General features: G+C 40.8%; 2 protein-coding genes across 2 annotated transcripts; one reads left to right on the top strand and one right to left on the bottom strand.

The window, feature by feature from the left end:
* Positions 1 to 1,330: 1,330 nt before the first annotated feature.
* Positions 1,331 to 7,812, bottom strand: LOC133909742 (rhomboid-like protein 20). The gene is made up of 8 exons (XM_062352303.1): positions 7,481 to 7,812; positions 7,263 to 7,363; positions 4,913 to 5,053; positions 4,499 to 4,565; positions 3,437 to 3,591; positions 3,248 to 3,349; positions 2,366 to 2,485; positions 1,331 to 1,907 (listed from the first exon to the last, which is right to left on the bottom strand). Exons 1-8 carry the CDS (start codon positions 7,503 to 7,505, stop codon positions 1,740 to 1,742), a joined length of 879 nt encoding a protein of 292 aa, XP_062208287.1. The 5' UTR covers positions 7,506 to 7,812; the 3' UTR covers positions 1,331 to 1,739.
* Positions 7,813 to 18,385: 10,573 nt separating this feature from the next.
* LOC133931120 (uncharacterized) lies at positions 18,386 to 19,405 on the top strand. Its single transcript, XM_062377933.1, has one exon. The coding sequence runs from the start codon at positions 18,386 to 18,388 to the stop codon at positions 19,403 to 19,405; it is 1,020 nt and encodes a 339-aa protein (XP_062233917.1).
* The last annotated feature ends 247 nt before the right edge of the window (positions 19,406 to 19,652 follow it).

Here is a 19,652-nt window from a genome sequence, read left to right as displayed (position 1 = left end):
TTTAAGCCTAATTAAGATTTTTGGTGGTCGGAAGCTCACCTAATAGCTGAATCGCTTGCCTTTTATCGTCTTAGTCTTAAACTCACCTAAATCGTACTTCTTACCGTAACTCATAGAATAGGGTTTTAGTATCGATCTCTATTGCCACGTGTGGCGTGCCCACTCCCACTCTCTCGCCATGCGCTATGCTCGTGCCTACGCCTGCTCCCCTGTCGTCATTACAGATCGCTCAAATTTCCTGATTTATTTTATAGGATATAATCTACTATATAATGCATGCTTTTGTATTTTCAAATATGCATTCTTGTATATAAGTGGTAAATTTTTAACATAATAGATCCATGACTTCATACTACAGCTTAAGTGATACCCTTGGTCCATCTCTATAAGACGTATTTTAACTTGAAAAAGTCAAATTTTGTAAACTTTGATCAACAATTAGTCAAAGTATATATATATTTAAAGTACAAAGGTTACATCAATATATTCGTATTTTAAAATAATTTTAATATGATGCTAATTTTGTAGTAATTGACAACGTAATATAAGAGAAATTGATGGTCAGATTACACTTCAAAAACTTTTCAAGTCAAAATATGTCTTATATTGGTGAGCGGAAGGAGTACTAAATAGTGTAAAGAATGGAAACCAAACGGAGTAAACACCCAAATGTTTGGATGCACCATCAGATAGACGAAAATACAACTGAAAATTGTGGCTGGCTAGTGATCTTAATAAGTTGGCTTGAGCTCTCAATAATTTTGCTCGTTCCCTTAGCGAGCTAAGCCAGCTTGTTATGCTAACGAGCCAGATTGAGTCGAGCTGAGCCGACATCTAGCCCTAATCTTGATGATATGAACACCAAAGCACTAAAGTAAAAAAAAAGAGCGGAAGACGTTTCTTTTCCTTTTGTTTTAGCCTTCTTGAGTGCGTGCGGTTAGTTAATGCGGTGTACTGCTGCTAACAAAGCGACAGTAATTTCAATGTAACTCCTAATGAACTAGTGAGCATTCACTAATTCCAAAACGGTAACTCTTTGATTCCATGTTTGATCCTGTATTGCTATGGGAACTGAACTATCGCTATGGGAACTGAACTATCTCCTATGAAATTCCTGCATTTCAAGCAGGGCCTAAAGCAAGTCCAACAAGCAAACAATCCACCTTTAGTCCATAAACTTACTACTTAAGCTAACTTTACTACTTTAGTTTTAAAATTCCTATATGTTTCTTGTTCGGTTTAAACCATTTTTAAGCTGTACTGGGTATCCATAGCTCATAAAGCGTCTAAATGTTATTCCCCCGTTTCCTTTAGAGGGCAACATGAAAGGTGAAAATACAAAGCAATTCAGCCTGTTTCATGTATCTCGCTGGAATCATCTCCAAGCTGCAAATTCCTGATGAATTTTACACTGTAAATGCCAAGTTTATATATCATCTATCCTACAAGCTGAATTTGGAATGATACATTTTTTTGTCTATAAGGTGGGATCAATCTAAGTATTGACATGATCAAAATCAAAATAACTGCTGCGAACTTTTGCTGATTTCCTAAGCTGTCACCTTGGACGAAGGATGTTGAACAACTACAAATCATGGTAGAAACAAGTGAATAAACTAAGAGAGCACCATTAATCCACCGATCTGTTGTCCAAATGCGCGTCAAAGTGTCCGTTCATCTTGGAATACAACCAGCTCTGCTCTCGATGGTTTGCCAGCGAAGTAGCAGCAAATTATAGCTCAACGAGACTGTGCTTCCAGTAGGATGTTCGTCGCCATATTGATGTCATTTCTGGCTCGCATGAGTGCTTGTCTTGCATCATTGCCATCAAAGCCCATTGAAACCAGCATAGCAACCGAGGACTCTGGAGGTTCCATGATGGGAGCAAATCCAGTAGACGACTGATTCTGCTTGAGAGAAAACAAAGTCAATAATGCACAACAGAGTACAGACTGTCCAACTAAACAACACCTTGCCATTTTTTTCTGTAGAATGATTAGAAATTCGGCGTTAATAGTCTCATGCCTCAAAACCCAAGATCAAAGAGTAGAACTAGAATATTTTCACAACAATGTCATCGACATGCGACATAGTAACCCATTAGGTATGAGCTATCAACAGTGTGATTCCAGTATAATGTATCATACAGAGCAAATTTGCATTTATTAACCTTGTTGATATATGTAAACAAGTAATTATGCAACATATGATTATTCAACATAAAAAAATAATTAATCTATCAATGAAAGTTGTCTGTTAAACATGCTTAAGTGGTCAGCTGTACTTCGTATAAACAGACAACTACGTTGAAAAGGATCAATGCACACAGAAATTAAATTTCCGAATTAATTCTTCAGAATCTAACCTGAATAGCATGGGCTGTTTGAGAAGGCATGTTTCCAACAAGACTCCTGGAAGGCCGAGATGTACCTCCTGACAGAGGTGCAAAGTATCTTGCAAAAAACGATGCAATAATCTGTGGAAGCTGTACAAAAGGCAGGAACTTCATAAGAAGGCTGTGTTTGTTTGCTGCTTCTGAAACTGCTTCTGCTACTGGCAGAAGCCAGAAGCCAGAAGCCAGAAGCCAGAACAAACGAGGTTCTGGAGAAGTGGCTTCTGGAGAAGACAGAAGCCTGTTTCTGAGGAAAATGAACTAAAGCTGAGAAGCTCGCTGAGATGTGCTTCTCTGAGAAGCTATGTGCTGAGAAGCCAAAAATTTATTGTAGAAGCCAACAACCTATTTCCAAAAGCAGCTTTTCAGAAAAGCCAAAAACACTGCTTTTCAAAGAAGCTCAAAAGCAGAAGCTCAAACAAACACGGCCGAAGACCAAATAGGAAAGAAAATTAGAAGCATGCACAATAGTAGTAGCAAGAACACAAAGTCGATAGCAAAAGGCAATAGCAATAAATTTGAAGCTAAGATAATATCCTGAAGGCAAAATAAATAAACTTAATCCCACAACTTAACCCTCATAACTTCAAAAGAACAGTGCTACAATTTAACACACTACTCTACAGTTCCAGGTGAGAAGTTCCTGCAGTTACAAAGGTAAATGGATAAACACACTAACATTCATTTATCTAAATTACTTTCAGTCCAAGAAACGAGGCTGCTTTCGCTCTAATTTACTGGAAATAAATTATTTTCATGGAAAAATATGTGCAGCACATCTCGTGGAAGATGTAGTCCTTGCACAAAGTGAAGATGTATGTGAAAGTACAAACTGGAAAATAGATCTCTAGTAACCTTCATCTTGCGGACACCGAACACATTTAGACGATAGAGAGAACCAGCAATCAGACCAAATATACCAGGAATAAGGGAGCGCTTCCAAGAAGATAAAAGAAGCTGCCAGGAGAAATAGAAAAGATGTTATCACTCAATATAAAGATGTAATCACAGAAGTTCAGTTATGATTTATGACACAAGACTGACCTGAAGACCAGCTAGGTATATGAATGATTTGTCGCTGAAATTAATGCCAAAAATACGGAATCGTGATGTGACAGGAATGTCAAGAAAGAACGGAACAAATGAGGCAGATATGAGACCATAAGGTCCTGATGCAAGCGCACTGATGTAGCTTGTATCTGTAAAGAATGAAAGTAAAGATAAAAAACAATTCAAAAATGGAAGAGACTCAACAAGTGCACAGCTCACAATTATACCACTGATTAACATATAAGATAAAAATTTTGAAACATCAAGAAAAACCAGTGCACATAATTAAGCTACTGATTGACATAAGCTTAAGATTAAAACATAAAAAAAACAATGTCACAGATACCAGAAAGGAGTTTATCTAACATAACTATCGAGTTTAAAGTTTAGAACAATGTGAAATACAGCTACTCTAAAATGGCAAAGGCCCTACAGAATTAGGGACAAAACAATTTACCCCAATGTTCTGCAACAGATGAATAGAGTTCTTCTCCAGAGAACACAATTACATGTTTTTGAGAGAACATAAACGCCGTGTTTCACACTGCAGCAGCTTTTCAAAAGCACTTTCGATGCACTATCTTTGGATATATATTAACTAATAGAACCCTTTTTTGGAGCATGAACATAAATACTTCTTTGGAATTCATAAAGATTCTCTGTAACTAAAATGAATTCACATCATACTGCAGCACACACCAACGAGGCCTAAATCTCAGGTTTAATAAAAAAATATTATTGAAATAAGATCTCCCAAAGATGAATACACTAGGTTGCAATTTGTACAAAACGATGCTTTGCATCGCTGACCTATCTGCTGCTATCTTATCCATAGTTAACCTGAGCTTTGATATTTCCTTTTTGCAAACAAATACAGTCAGACATTTTCCGATTATCTAAACCTAACTATAACAATGACGGCAGAGACCAAGATAGAAGTTATTTAGGAAGTAAGCAGAGCAAATAACCATCAACTAAGTTAAAAGATATATGATTTCCTCAAGTGCCACCACGTTACGCTATTTAGCAGTTTGTCTCGATACTTCATTAGCATACCTTTCAGGAGAACCAATGATAGGATCTCGAGAAGTGATGACACTGTGATAGTAAACAAACAAAAAACCTGCACAGTAGATGGAAAAAGAAGAAGTATTATATCATAATTATCTGCTTGTTAAGTTCATAAGTAATCTTATTTCAATGGAACCTTTTGCAAAGACTGAAGCTGCTTTGGGAATAAAATTGCACCATATGTCCATGAAATTGCATGCGTATAAGAGTTAAACTAGCCACATGCACTTGAGCACTTTGAACATAGCAATGAACCATTTTCCATGTCCACAGTATTATTGATAGAAAAGCCATGCTAGTTTAAGGGATTAATGAGCAATTCACTCCTACAATATTATTGATGTTGTTTATCCATCTTCATTTAAGACTAGAGAGAAGTGCAAAAGGAAAAGTACCTACCGAGTATTTGTTAGAACCTATCTGCCTCTCAAATACACGGAAGTAATACAGAAGGTACAGTCCAAACATTAACTCCGGTGTTGACTGAAACACAAATACAGATGAGAAAATCTTCCATAAACGGAAATTTTTTATAATGTCCTGCAATAAAAATAGAAATAATTGATCAGACATTTTTTTAAGAAAGATCCAAAATAGCAGTCAGTGACTAGACAAGCAACCAAACAGATGCAGCCAACACATGCTTTGCATTAAAGTAGATCGAGCTCAAGGACAGATAATTGGGTGCATATACAAACAGCGGCACCATGCCACTTATCACTGAGAGTTAACATTCATTTTCTTTCCACTTTACTTATAACAGGATGTTAACATTTCTAAATACATATTTAGGTACGCAAATGACAGGGGTGCACAAACTAATGAGCATGTAATGCCACTCATAAAGAAACGTGCTAGTAGCATGGTGGTAAGTCACCCAGTAGTTGGTGCTACCAACCAGGGCTCGAACCCTGATTCTCACAAAAAAAGGCAACTCGCTATGTGTCACTTTCAGCGTGGTCCTGGGCCGCTGTGCAGTCGCTTTCAAAGATGCCCCTGGGTGGCCGGCCTTCGGTGCCTTTTCTCGACCTTTAAATGCAATGCCATGGTGGGCTGTCTTCCCCCCATAGATCGAGTTATTTTTTTAATGCCAATCCTGGCTGAAAATTACTGTTCTCTAGGCTAAGGCATGGTACGAATTATTGATGTACCCATGAACAGTTAGGAAATGAATAACACACCTAACACCATATTTACACAGAAGTTCCACATTGCCCAGGTAATTCTGAGACGAAATTCAAGTTCCCTCTAATCTGTTAATTTCCAATCAATTTCTACAAACAGACATTCACATGGCCCACAACATGACACATTGATACCTACATGCCACCTCTCATGAGTTAACTTCTGGAATCACAAGACTATCGCTAAACAGCAAGGTGCACAAATATGGTGCAACATATCAAAGTGGCACGGGGTCACCTCTAATGTAATGCTGTTATGCTGGCAACATAATCCCCTAATCAATGCTAGTGATATTAAGGCCCTGTTTGTTTGGACTTCTGCTGGCTTTTGCTTCTCGGAAGCTAGAAGCTAAAACAAACAACTAGCTTCTGGAAATGGCTTTTGAGAAGCAAATGTTTTCTTTACAATTAGAAGCTACTAGAAGCTGGTCAGGAGGAGGCGAGGAGCTTGGCTTTTGAGGGATGATGTTCTAAGGGGTATTACATATATTATACATTTCATCCACAACAGAAGCCAATCCAAAAACAGCTTTTCCAGAAGCAGTTTTTCATTAGCAGCTTTTAAAAGAAGCTTTTGGAAAAGCCACAGCTCAAACAAACAGGGCCTAATCTAAGCTTCTGCCTTCTGTGGATTGTGAAATTAAGTTCTCCAAATCAACTTTCAGACGACACACCATGCGAAAGACATACATAGTTCGACCATGGACATGGTATTTAACTGATAATCAGGTCAACAAACTTTGTGGTGCAATTAGTGCATATAATCTAAATCTTAACAGGCCTAAGATGCACAATGCAATTATGTGCCGCCAGGTGGTTTCAAGCAGCAACTGTGCACGGATCTCCACCTTGAGTGGTAATCACTCACTTTATATTGACAGTAATGGCGGCACTGCCTGTTTCTGTAAATTGCTGTGTAAACCCACTCATCATTTTCTACATCAATCATGTAACCCATCCCTTTAACTGGCAACAAGATGACATTTTCCAAACTCACAAAGAAACAGATAATGAAAGAGTTGCTAAAAAGGGAAAAAACAAGACTCATGAACCATCACAAACCATCTAGTTCCTAGATCTCACAAGATCATTTCCTAAGCTCAGCTACAAATTTGAGTCGATCCAAGATTCCTGAGTCCTAACTGGAGCAATCCAAATTGCCTATCCTACTTCACGAGCAACACATCATCCATGTCCATGATTCCTAACAGCATAACCCTAAGTCCTCCCACCAACACAGTTCCCCCACATCTGCCGACGATAATCACAAGCCACTACTCTCTCTTTCGCAAAGACCCAAATCCTGAATCCCTAAACATCAATTTGAACTGAATCCCATGAGACTTCTTTACTCATCAGTTCCCCAACACCACAGAGTAAACTAAACATCGATTGGAAGCACCACAGGCACCTCAACAGCTACAACTCCGACAATTAGACACCGACAACCAAACCGACGCGTCGCCGAAGAGCCCCAACGCGTAGGAGTTTCAGACGAAGCACGGATTCGGGAAACCTAAACGCGAAGGCAACAGAGACGGCAAGATTTGGCGGGTGCGGCCGACCTGGTAGGAGATGCCGAGGGCGCGGGTGCGGCGCTGCGCGCTGAAGACGACGGAGAGGAGGCCGCTGGTAAGGGCGACCGCCCGCGTCACCGGCGCGTTCTCTGCAACCAACAAAACGGCGACGGCGCCGTCCCGATCAGTCAGGCCCCAAACGAAAAATTCCACAAGAGCGAGCTGAAAATTCCGGCGATTTCGGGGTAGGGAGTGGGGGCGCTTACGGAATCCGGAGACGCCGCCCTGCATCGTCCGATGGGGGCCGCTGGACTGGTCCCGGGAGCGCTCGGGAGTCGGGAGACGACAGAAGACGCCGCGGCCGCCTACTCCTCTTCCGTCCGTTCAATCGGGTCAGCTTGTTGGGGTTGCGTTGCGCGGACGGGAAGGGGGTGGGGGGGGCACGGCGGTTGTTTCCGTAGGGCGGCGGGCAGGCGGACGGACGGAGTCCGGGAGGAGACGGTCAGACGGGTGCGGTGTAGCGTGGCGTGGTTCTGTTTTGCACACTTTCTACATTTCAGCGCGTGAGATTTCAACGGACGCCGGCGAGGTTTGGGATGTGATGGGTTGCTTGTATGTTATGCTATTCGTATACGTAGATTAAGTGAATATAATAGTGATAAAGATAATAATGTTTGTGAATATAAGAGTAATAAAGATAATAATGTTTGGTTTAGTTATATCTGTCTGGATATGCTGAATTAAATTTCTATTTATTTTATTGAATCTGACGTCGTATGAGTGAATACAAGAATAGAGATTCTGATTTGTTATTTGTATGAAGTTGATTTTGTGACACTGATAAGTGGGTCCGCTTGTATGAGCGGATATAATAGCCTGTATCCACCTAACAAGGTTATGGACATACATTTGTATCTGCCGGATCAGGCTGGAATAGTATATGTGGGTAATCAAACATGTTTCTCTTTGAGATTATACGTATCCGTGGAGCTAGATCCATTCATGCAGCCAACCAATCACCACATTGATCAGGGTTCTTCGTTATCAGCTTTAGAGAAAGCTCCGGGGAGACAGATCAGCTCAGCAAAGGAGGCGTGGCGGCGAGGCAACGGGGTGGCAGAGGACGGCCAGTGGGTCAGTGGGGCGGGGGAGCGCGAATCAGCCAGGTTAGCGCGGCGTGGGCGTGGATCCGGCTGGGGGCTTGCAGGAGGTGGGGGCGCAGTGAGCGATGCGAGAGGTTGAAGATGGTTGTCCATCTAACGCCTCACAGCCTTTTTTTTTTTTTGCAAAAACGAGCGTAAGAAAAATAGCATTTGCCTTTGTTTTGTGAGACGGTGGTGGTTGATGGGCTGCGTTGTGGGTGTTGCGGAGGTCGAACTCTCCGCTAGCTGCCCACAGGTGTGTTTGGTTTTCCACATCTCCCCCATCCTATTTCAACGAATGCGTAAAATCTCGAAAAGAAACTCGTTTGGTTGCTTCCATTCACTGTTGCAGCCTAACTCGGCGAGTGCATATACGACCTCATTCTGGCTCAGGAATGAAGCTCAATTCAAGCTTCACTCTACAACCTGGTCCAGCAGATGCAGGCTCTACATCCGCTGATACAGTCGGGACTACTTGTCAGTATCACAAAATCATTTTGTGCGAGTAACCAATCACAATATCAACTCTTGCATCCGATCATACGGAATAAAATTCAGTCAACTAAATAGAAACTCAACTCAACCTGTTTAAACAGATACAATCAAAAATACTCTTCTTTTGAACAAATATGATTCCGTTCACCTACTTTCCCTCAACCTACTTATACGATACAGCTGTACGAACCTCGTCCGAAGAACAAAACATAACCTTAGACATTATGACGTCATGCTGCTACACGAACTTAATTTTTTTAGGCCGCATGAACTATATTTAATTAACTAGTTATACTTGGGCGAAACTGGCATTTTCTTCACTCAACTTTCAAACCGCTCTAGTCTTCTATAACTTTCCCTTTGCATCATGGACTCAAACTAGTATGTGATCCAATGTTAAAAAAATATTGAGTGCAAATGGCTTATCTAGTGTAAAAGTACAAACAATATATTGCAATCGTTGGAATCTGATCTAGCGGCTTGTGTCCAGATGAACATGATTCCCTCATCCAATGAAGTATTTTTACACAAAACCCTCACATGGCAGCAAAACATGGACAACTGCATCTAAATAGGATGGTAGGATGAACATGAGTCTTTGGATCATGATCTACGATGGAAGTTTGATATTTGCACCTTTGCACCAGACATTCCATTTACACACAATATTTTCCCTTGATGTTGAGGGTATGAATGGGTTGTGAGCCTGACTTCTAATGGAGAAAAACAAGAGCAAAAGAGACAATTCATGTGTGATGACTCACCAAAGGGTGCCTATCACTGACTATGAATGCTATTGTGGCACTCCGCATTGGATCATGGACTTGTTTGAGCCCAAAAGGGAAGTTAGAGGTGTGGAGTGGTTGGTTTGATAGTTGAGGAACGGAATTGAGCCTAGAGAGAAAGTTGAGGGGCAAAATTGGCTATTCCACATTACCTTGTGGATAGACTAAGCGGAAAAAATAGATAATGGAATAAAAAAGTATCCCAACCGCTATATCTGAAGATGTACCAAGTCAATACTTATTATAAGTTTTTATTATAATGTAGACTCTATCTACCACATAGCCACAATTCACCAACTAAGAAAAGTGAGATTTAACAAATAGATAATTTTTGTCATGAAACATCTATTCTACTGTTAAACCTTCACCCATACTTGGCAAAGATGACCAGTCCATGATAGTTGTCTTTAAAAGGCGACATGCGATGTGCATTGTGTCTCGCTCCTCCTCCTTTTGCAACAATGCCCAAAAATGTATTCAATGCGTGCCCTAAAAAATTACCTACATAAAAGAGTGATTTTTTGCTTTATCAAACATCACATCATTCCAACTAAGCCAAAGTGCCCAACAAATGACGTGCCACAACCAAATTTTATTTTTAAGCTTTATCTCTATCCCATTTAGCCATAATCCAAACATATTGGATATACTAAGAGGAGGTTATCAGCCAAAGTGATTTGTAAAGATCTCCAAATAAACTTAGCAAAACTATAATAAAGAAAGATGTTATAGTCTCATTGCTATAAAAAACTATATTTTTCATTACCTTGTTAGTTTCTTTTAACTAAGTTATCTTTAGTAAGTACTACTCATTTATGAAAGAACTACATGAATATCTTTGTTTTTAGGGGGATTTTTAGTTCCACACATACCGATTATGATTTATGATATTAGATTATGTCACAGTCCTATACATTACTAATTGGATAGAGAATTGCCCATTTTGATGCAACAACCATCTAAATGTGTTAGGTTGGTCGTTGAGTTGAACATTTGCAATTCTTACCATTAGATTATGCTAGGGTTGTAACTTATTCCCCATCAAAGCTCTCTAAAAGGAGACATTGAAGGGGTCTGAGCTAAACACATCTAATGGTGTGGTATGTTTCTTATGAACAAAATTGAATAAGATGCGATATTGCTCGTTTAGTGTACTTGAATCTAGCCATTTATCCTACCAGAATCTAATTTATGTGCCACTCTGCAACCTAAAATTCTCCAAACTTAAAAGAGTGGTTTTACATTCATTAAATTTGATCAGAAATGTGAATCACCTAGTTGTTTCTAACCTGAGCAATTGCCTTATTACTAGGTATTTGTTTCTAAGTAAAGTCTACCATACTCTATCCATATTAATTAACTTGAATAGTCATTTACTAAGTAGACATTTATTTCTGATGTCAAGGTCATGGATTCGCAAACCACCTTGATCCTTTGATCCACACAACATATTTCATTTAGCAAGTATGTATTTCTAGACCGATAATAATCCAATTTCTTGAGAATCCCTCTCGGGATTTCAAGGGAGGATAGCACAAACATAGCTAGACTGTTCAGAACAAAATTGATTGGGGCTAACCAGCCACCGTATGACTAGTCTTTTCCCTACCATCTACTCAATTTCTTTAGAAATCTTTCTTTCACTATTTTTCAATCCTTGTTGCTTAGTTTTCTTGCATAGGAATTCCCAAGTATCTAAAAGAGTAGTCCCTCATTTGAGATCCAAACAATTGTGTATATTATTCTTCATAGTCCTTTGCTTCCCCATAGTAGAATATCTTATTTTTATAGAAATTGATCTTTAGCCTGTTCAATATTATGTTCTTAGCCTGTTCAATATAATGTTGCATAAAAAGTTTAGTGTCATATGCATATTATAGGATTGATAAACCATCATCCACCAAATGTGAAACAACCCTTTTGTATGTTCATGTTCTTTCGCCCTCACAATTAAAATTACTAGCATATCAACCACTAGATTAAAAAAGACCGAAGAAAAAGGGTCACATTATCTTAGTACTTTCTTAGATTAGAAGAAATGTCCTACATAATTGTTTTCCTTTACTCATAAACCCCCTCTGCTACAAACCGTTCAATCCATCTGCACCATTTTAATAAGAATCCTTTCGTTCTTAGAGTTTTTTTGAAGAAAAGGCAACTTGTTATATGCCTTCTCAAAATCAAGTCTGAGGATTACTCTATTCATTTTTTCGTTGTGCATATTATGTATAGTTTCATGTAGGATGACATAAATACAGTTTGTGTTGATCTAATTACATTCTTCGCAACACCTATTATCCTATTAACACTAACTTTAGTGAATATCTTAAAACTGATGTTAAGAAGACATATTAGCCAAAATTGTTGGATTTGTGCCACTTCCTTTTGCTTGATATGATAATACCAAAGTTAGACTAAAAAAAAAAAGCGAAGTCCCTTTATGGAATTCATAAAAAAGTACCATTAAATCACCTTTTATGATTTCCCAAAGAACTTGGTAAAACTCAGCTTGGAATCCATTAGGACCCGATGCTTTCTTATGTTCCATTCGGAATACTACCTCCTTTACTTCTTTCTTAGTGAACAATGCAATCAACATCTCATTATAAACATCATACGGTTGAGGGATATCATCCCTTCAAGATTCAATCATAGAAAATCCTCTATTATCTTGAGGTCAGAAAGAGCTTTGTAATATTGGGTAATATATTCTTTGAGTTGTTCCTCACCTCTTTTGATTTGTTCACCATGTTCAAGCATATTTGTCATTTGCTACCAATCAAAAGTATTTTGTATTATAATTCCTTTGGTCATAGCCATCTCAGCCTCCTCTACTCATTCTTGCTACCCTTGGTGGCTGTTTAGCTTGATTCTCAGCTCATGCATCTGCACCATGCGCAGCTTCATCAAGGTTCTACTTGAAATGTTGCCAACTACATTCGGACTTACTTGTAGATGACATCTGAACTCACGGTCACGGTCACGGTGAGTTCAGATGTCATCTACAAGTAAGTCCGAATGTAGTTGGCAACATTTCAAGTAGAACCTTGATGAAGCTGCGCATGGTGCAGATGCATGAGCTGAGAATCAAGCTAAACAGCCACCAAGGGTAGCAAGAATGAGTAGAGGAGGCTGAGATGGCTATGACCAAAGGAATAACATGGACAATTGAGTTAACAGGAATGCCCAAGCTAAAAATCATGAGGAAGAAGTGCAAATTGAGCATGAATAAGAAGGAGGACAAGAGAATGAGAACACACAGCAAGACGAAGTCATTTTGGCTAGTGACTTGGTTGCCATTTTGGCTAACTAGATCTGACTGATGGAATCGATCACCCAAGGAATCAACAACATTAGACGTAATAGTGAAGGATAACAATCCAATATGGTAGGATTTATGAAGATTAAGCCCCCATCCTTTGAAAGTGCAAAAGATCCGTTGGAAGCTGATGATTTGCTTAGGACCATTTCCAGGGAGTTGGATTTCATCTACTGTGAAGACTGAGAAAGAGTTGTGCTAGCATCACATCAATTCATTGGAGCAGCAAATGAATGGTGGGAAAACTATTATGAATCATTAGAAAATGCTAATGCCAGAACTTGGGAAGAATTCTAAGGAATTCCAAAAGTATCATGTGCCCAATACTACTATGGAAACAAAAGCATATGAGTTTTGCAACCTAAAACAAGGAATTATGAATGTGAGCCAATACATTCATAAGTTCACCAAGCTATCCTGCTATGCCGCGGAAGACATATCCACTGGCAAGAAGAAATATGTCCATTTTAGGAAAGATCTTTGACATCGCCTGCAAACATAGCTGGTTACACACATTTACCCAATCTTCAACACACTAATGAATCGGACCATTCTATTGGAAGAGGCTCAAGCTCATTTTGAAAATGAAAGGAAGAACAAGTTCAATGCATGGAAGCGTAAGCAACAGGAAAGGCTCTAGAAGCCCAAATTCAACCTTCATTCGAAGCTGAAGTACCGGCAGACTATGTAGCTTGGAGTTCCATAATCCACTCCTCACCAAGTAGCACCAGCTTACCAAACAACAATATGAAAGTGTTATCATCATGGCAAGCCCAAACATAGTTTACATCACCTGTAGAGAGCCTAATCACTACATGGAAGATTGTCCCAGTAAGCAATTGAAATCATCAACGGCTCATGTCGATACAACAAAAGCTCCAGCTAGGACTCCTGCAGCAGAAGTATGATATATAGGGCAACAACCTCTAAGACTACAGAAGAGAATCCGAAAGACATACGGGAAAGGTCATGCCAACCACATTGATTCTCTAAAATCTAAGGATGCACCAAATGTTGTGCTTGGAAAGTTCTTAGTTGGATAAATTCTTGCAACAGTTATGTTTGATTCTGGAACTACACACTCGTTTGTCTTATCAAAGTTTGTTGTCAAGCATGCAATTCCAATTGTTTTTATGAAACACCCTATAGTTACCTGTTCTCGTAGAGTGAATATCAAGTGCACCTTGAGATGCCAACAATTTAGAATCTTATTAAGTGGGGTAGTATTCCGATCGAACCTAGTAGTCCCGAAATTGGATGGAATTGATATGATGCTTAGAATAGATTGGTCAACCCAACATGGAAACAATATAGCATATGCAACCAAAACGGCTACCTTAGTCAACCATTAAGGCACCAAAGTGGAAGTTCATCCTCAAGGACCTAAATTGGAACTGATATAGCTTGACTGTTGCGACATTGGAAGACATGCCAGTAGTATGAGAACACTCAAATGTCTTCCTGAAGATTTACCTGGAATGACACCTAATCATGAAATTGAGTCCATCATGGATTTCATTCCTAGAATAACCTCGATAACCAAGAGACCTTATCGGATGGTAGCTAATGAGTTAGCGGAATTAAAAGTGCATATTAGAGAACTACAATAAAAAGTCTACAACAAACCTAGTTCATCACCATAAGGATCATCAATGTTGTTTGTAAAGAAGGTTGATAGTCTAAGAATGTGCATAGATTATCGTTCTTTAATGGAGTCACCCTCAAGAACAAGTATCTGCTACCCATGATTGCTGATTTGTTTGATCAATTGAAAGGAGTTAAGTTCTCTCCAAAATTGACCTGAGATCAAGATATTATTAGCTGAAGACTAGAACCAGTGACGTACCAAAGACCCCCCCCCCTTTTGACCCATTATGGATAATATGAGTTCACTGTTATGTCCTTTGGACTGACCAATACACCAGCACACTTCATGAATCAAAAGAACAAAGTGTTCATGGAAGGGCTTGGTAAGTTTGTTGTAGTATTCATCGATGGCATTCTCATCTACTCTAAGAGTGCCGAATAACATGGACACCATATGATGATAGTTTTGGAAAATTTGAGAACCCATGAGCTTTATGCTAAGTTCAGTAAATGTGAGTTTTTGCTAAAAAAAATAACTTTTCTCAGACACATCTTGTCAGCAGAAGGAGTAGCAGTAGACCCTAAGCGGTTGTGGAGTGGAAGCGACCATCCAATGTGTCCGAAGTTTCTTGGATTAGCTGGTTATTACCGCAGATTCATTGAAAAAATTTCTAAGATAGCAAGACATGTGACTAAGTTACTCAAGAAAGGAGAAGAGTTTGTATGGAAGGAATCTCATGAAAAGAGTTTCCAAGAACTTAAAAAGAGGTTAACTTCAGCCCCAGTACTCGTGCTACCAGATATCCACAAGGATTTTGTGATTTATTGTGATACCTCGTGACTATGTTTAGAAAGTGTTCTTATGAAAGATGGCAAAGTTGTAGCTTACACATTAAGGTAGATGAAGCTATATGAACAGAATTACCCAACGCATGACCTAGAATTCACTACAGTCGTGCATGCACTTAAAATTTGAAGACATTACTTGATCGGTAATAAGTGCTCAATATATACAGATCATAAAAGTCTAAAGTATACCTTGGCTCAGCTAAATATAAGCCTTAGACAAAGAAGGTGGTTGGAATGAATAAAGGATTACAACCTGGATATTTAGTATCACCCTAGAAGGCTCAACATTGTGGCAGATGCTTTAAGCAGGGAGGCTTATTATAGTAAACTAAGGATTACAGCGACCAAAGTTGTATGAAGAGGTGCAATGTCTGAACATACAAATCATTGAGTAAGGACAAGTCTACAACCTGAGTGTGCAACCAACGTTGGAAGACCAAATTCGGAAGGCCCAAGAAAAAGAAAAGGAAAAAGATTTGCAGTAGATCAAAGTTAATACCAGAGTCAATAAAGCCTCATGATTCCGAGTGGATGATAAGGTAAAGATTTGATATAAGGATCAGATTTGTGTACCAAATCAGGAAGAGCTTAGAAATTTAGTCATGGACGAAGCTCATTGCTTCGCTTACTCTATCCTGGACGAAGCTCATCGATTCACTTACTCTATCCACCTATGAAGCACCAAGATGTTCTTGGACTTCAGAGAAAAAATATTGGTGATTAGGAATGAAAAGTGACATAGTAGAGTTTGTTGCTCATTGTGATATATGCCAGCAAGTTAAGGTAGAGCATTAGAGACCAACAGATCTATTACAACCCCTACCTATTCTAGAGTGGAACTGAGATGAAATTGGTATGTAATTCATAAACAGGTTACCCAGGACTCAAAAAAGACAAGACTTTATCTGGGTAATAGTGGACCACTTAACGAAGGTGTCCTGAGCAGCCAAGTTGGCAGAACTATATGTTGCGAACATTGTCCAACTACATAGAGTTTCAAGTAGAATTATTTCTGACTGAGGCACCCAACTCACCACAAAGTTTTTCGAAAGCCTGCATGTTGCCATGGGGCCAAACTAGATTTCAGCACAACGTACCATCCACAGACGGATGACCAGATAGAAAGAGTAAATCAAATTATAGAAGATTTTCTAAGAGCTTGCATTTTAACCTATGGAAGATATTGGGAGAGCATATGCATAGTTCTCCTACAACAACAACTACTAAGCTAGCCTAAAGATGTCACATTTTGAAGCCTTGTACAGTAGAAGGTGTATACCACCGCTTATATGGTTAGAAATAGGAGAGTGTTCTTCCTCTAGATCAACAATAGCCAAAGACATAGAAGAGCAAGAATCTAGGATAAGAGAGAATCTCAAGGTAGCCCAGAGCAGACAAAAAAGCTCTGCATACACCAGTGGGAGAGAGCTACGCTTTGAGGTTAGAGATTATGTGTACTTGAAGGTTTCCCCAATAAAATGTACTCTGAGGTTTAAAATCTAGAAAAGTTAGCTTCCAAATATGTTGGACCTTAAAAGGTACTAAAAAAAGTGGGAGCAATTTCCTACATATTGGATCTTCTGACAGAAACGACAGATGTACAAAATGTGTTCTGGGAGAGCAAGTTCTGGTGGAAACAACCGACCTAAACCAAATCTCCAATATTAAGAAAGGCCCATCAAGATTTTGGATATGGTAACTCATCAAACCAGAAGGACAACTTTTAGGTTTCACCAAGTACAATGGAGTAATCATACTGAAGGCGAAGCCACGTGGGAACAGGAAGATGATTTAAAGAAATAATCTTCTAGAGTAATCCCTACCTCTTTGAAGAATCTTCTGAATCTCAGGGATGAGATTATTTTTAAATGGGGTAGGTTTGTAACACCTTGTGTTTTGCCTTTGAGCTGATGGGTATCACCCTTGAGTTTGTGGCACCATGTGGTGTCATCCCTCACAACTCCTTGGTGCCAAAGCCTTGCCCCCAGTCCCTGCTTTGGACTGTCAACGCTGCCACCTTCAATGTTGGGTGGTCATTTTTCTGACGCTCTGTCTCTGGCAAAGTCATCGTTGTTGAACTTGACATCTCTTGTAGAACCACAACCCACATATCCCATTGAGATTCCTTGCTATTGAGATGGTTTTTGCGTAGCTTTGGTGAAGGCACCACCATTATCGAGGATGTCACTAACAAGTTTGTCGTGCTGTACCACACTATTTTTTGAAAATAATTTATTAATAAAAAAATCTAATAAAAATCCAAGGAATATTCCTTCCCTTTTCATTTTCTAGAATTAACCTCCCGGATGATTTTCTAAAGCATATTTCTTCTCCGTTTTTAACTCCGATTTTAATGATTCTTTCATCTAAATTCATCTAAAATCATAACCTTTCCATCTATCCTAGTTTGGTAGTTCTTTGGAGTTTATTTGGTTTGTACTTGGTTTTGTTGTTGTTTATTCCTTAGTTATCCTTTTTTTGTCGATATATCGCGTTCAATATCAGATAAAGGCGCATTTGAGGAAGGACATGAAGACTCGGACTACAAGGAGGATGAAGAAAAAGACATTGGAGGCAAGTTCTAACTCCTTCATCTTGTTGATCCCATATTGCAACTAATTAAAATATCGAACTAAAACCTGATAGTTATACAGGTATGCAATATGCTGGTCTACTACTGATGTTGTCATCATTGGCTCAATTGTTATGTCTGCTAAATTTGTACCATGGTTTTGACCAGATTGCATGATTGTGTCTCAGTCAGTCGTAAGTCAGCCTCGATCATGGTTCAATCCTGGATTCGTCGCTGACAGTAGTGCAAGTGAAGGACTCAGGAACACCACTGACGGGGGTGACTGAGAGCGGTGCTATTTTGGTTCTCATTTTTTTCCTCATCGTCTATAACTTCTTCTGTTTTTCAGATTCCCTCTGGAACTGAAAGCAAAAACCATTGTTTAGTTGCAACAGGCAGGCTGTGCCGGCTCTCCTTGTTTCATGCAGAGCCATCAGTTGTCGCCCGACGCTGGTGTGTTTCCTATCCAAGGCGTGCCCTCCCCAACCGCACGTCCTTTTTCCTCCGCATGCCACCGCTGGCGCCGCGGCATTCCCCTCCCCTGCCCCGCCCGACCGCTGCCGCGCTGCCCCGGCAGCGCCGACCGCCTCATGACACAGCCTGCCCGGAGACCCACGACCCCGACGGCGACCGCTGAGACCGTCTTCCTCGGCGCCAGCTCCATCCCGGACCCGCGGCCCTCGCCGGCCACCCCGCTCCCGGACATCCCCTTCCTGCACGCGTCCGCGCCGCCTCCGCCTCCACCACCGGTGCCGCTGCCGCAGAAGCAGAAGCAGGGCAAGTACCGGTCGCGCCCGGGACGCCTCATCCGGTCAGTGCGTGCCGCGTTCCGGTCGTTCCCGATCATCCCGGCGCCGTCCTGCCGCGGCATGCCGTCGCTGCACCACCTCCCGGGGCTCCACGGCCCCGGCGGATACGTCAGGAACCACTTCCACGGCGCCACGCGCGCCACGGGGACGCTGTACGGCCACCGGCGCGCGCGCATCACCATCGCGTTCCACGACAGCCCGGCCAGCCCGCCGGGGCTGCTGCTAGATATCGCCGTGCCCACGGCCAAGTTCATCCAGGACGTGAGCGCGGCCGGGATGGTGCGCGTCACCCTCGAGTGCGACAAGCAGCAGCATCACGCGGCCGAGGCGTCGCGGAGACTGCTGGACGAGCCGCTCTGGGCGGCGGAGGTGAACGGCGAGAGCGTCGGCTACGCGGCTCGGCGGGAGGCGACGGAGCAGGACGAGCGTGTGATGCAGCTTCTCCATGCCACGTCCATGGGCGCCGGCGTGCTGCCGGCCGACATGGCCCACCCGGCTGACGGCGAGCTGACGTACATGCGCGCGCACTTCGACCGCGTCGTGGGATCCAAGGACGCCGAGACGTACTACATGCACAACCCCGAGGGCAGCGCCGCCGGACCGGAGCTCACCATCTTCTTCATTAGGACTTAGACGCAAATTAAATCAGCAGCTTGATATTTGGTATGTGCTATGTACGTGTCTGTATATATTACATACAATTGGATTAGCCTAGATTGCTTAAAGAAAATAAATTGTAGAAAATGCTCCACTAGATGAAGATGTCAAATGAATAAATTTCCTTGGTGTTCAATTTGCATTTCCATGGCCATTAGTAGGATATTGTTCGAAGAGGCCAAGCAATCCGTGTTTAATTCTGCAAGAAGCGTATACTCGATGG

The sequence above is a fragment of the Phragmites australis genome, chromosome 1, assembly GCF_958298935.1.
Source record: "Phragmites australis chromosome 1, lpPhrAust1.1, whole genome shotgun sequence".
Classification (NCBI taxonomy): Eukaryota; Viridiplantae; Streptophyta; class Magnoliopsida; order Poales; family Poaceae; genus Phragmites; species Phragmites australis.
The sequence above is the reverse complement of the archived record's forward strand: the minus strand, read 5'-3'. Positions and strand labels throughout refer to the sequence as shown.

Bases quoted from the DNA above. Each gene is read 5' to 3' on its own strand.
- LOC133909742 (XM_062352303.1), bottom strand. From the start codon at position 7,505: ATGCAGGGCGGCGTCTCCGGATTCC. The intron at 4,566-4,912 runs GTAGGTACTTTT...TCTACTGTGCAG, and splicing joins TAGGTTCTAACAAATACTCG to GTTTTTTGTTTGTTTACTAT. The intron at 1,908-2,365 runs GTTAGATTCTGA...TCTCTCAAGCAG, and splicing joins AAACAGCCCATGCTATTCAG to AATCAGTCGTCTACTGGATT.
- LOC133931120 (XM_062377933.1), top strand. From the start codon at position 18,386: ATGCAGAGCCATCAGTTGTCGCCCGACGCTGGTGTGTTTCCTATCCAA.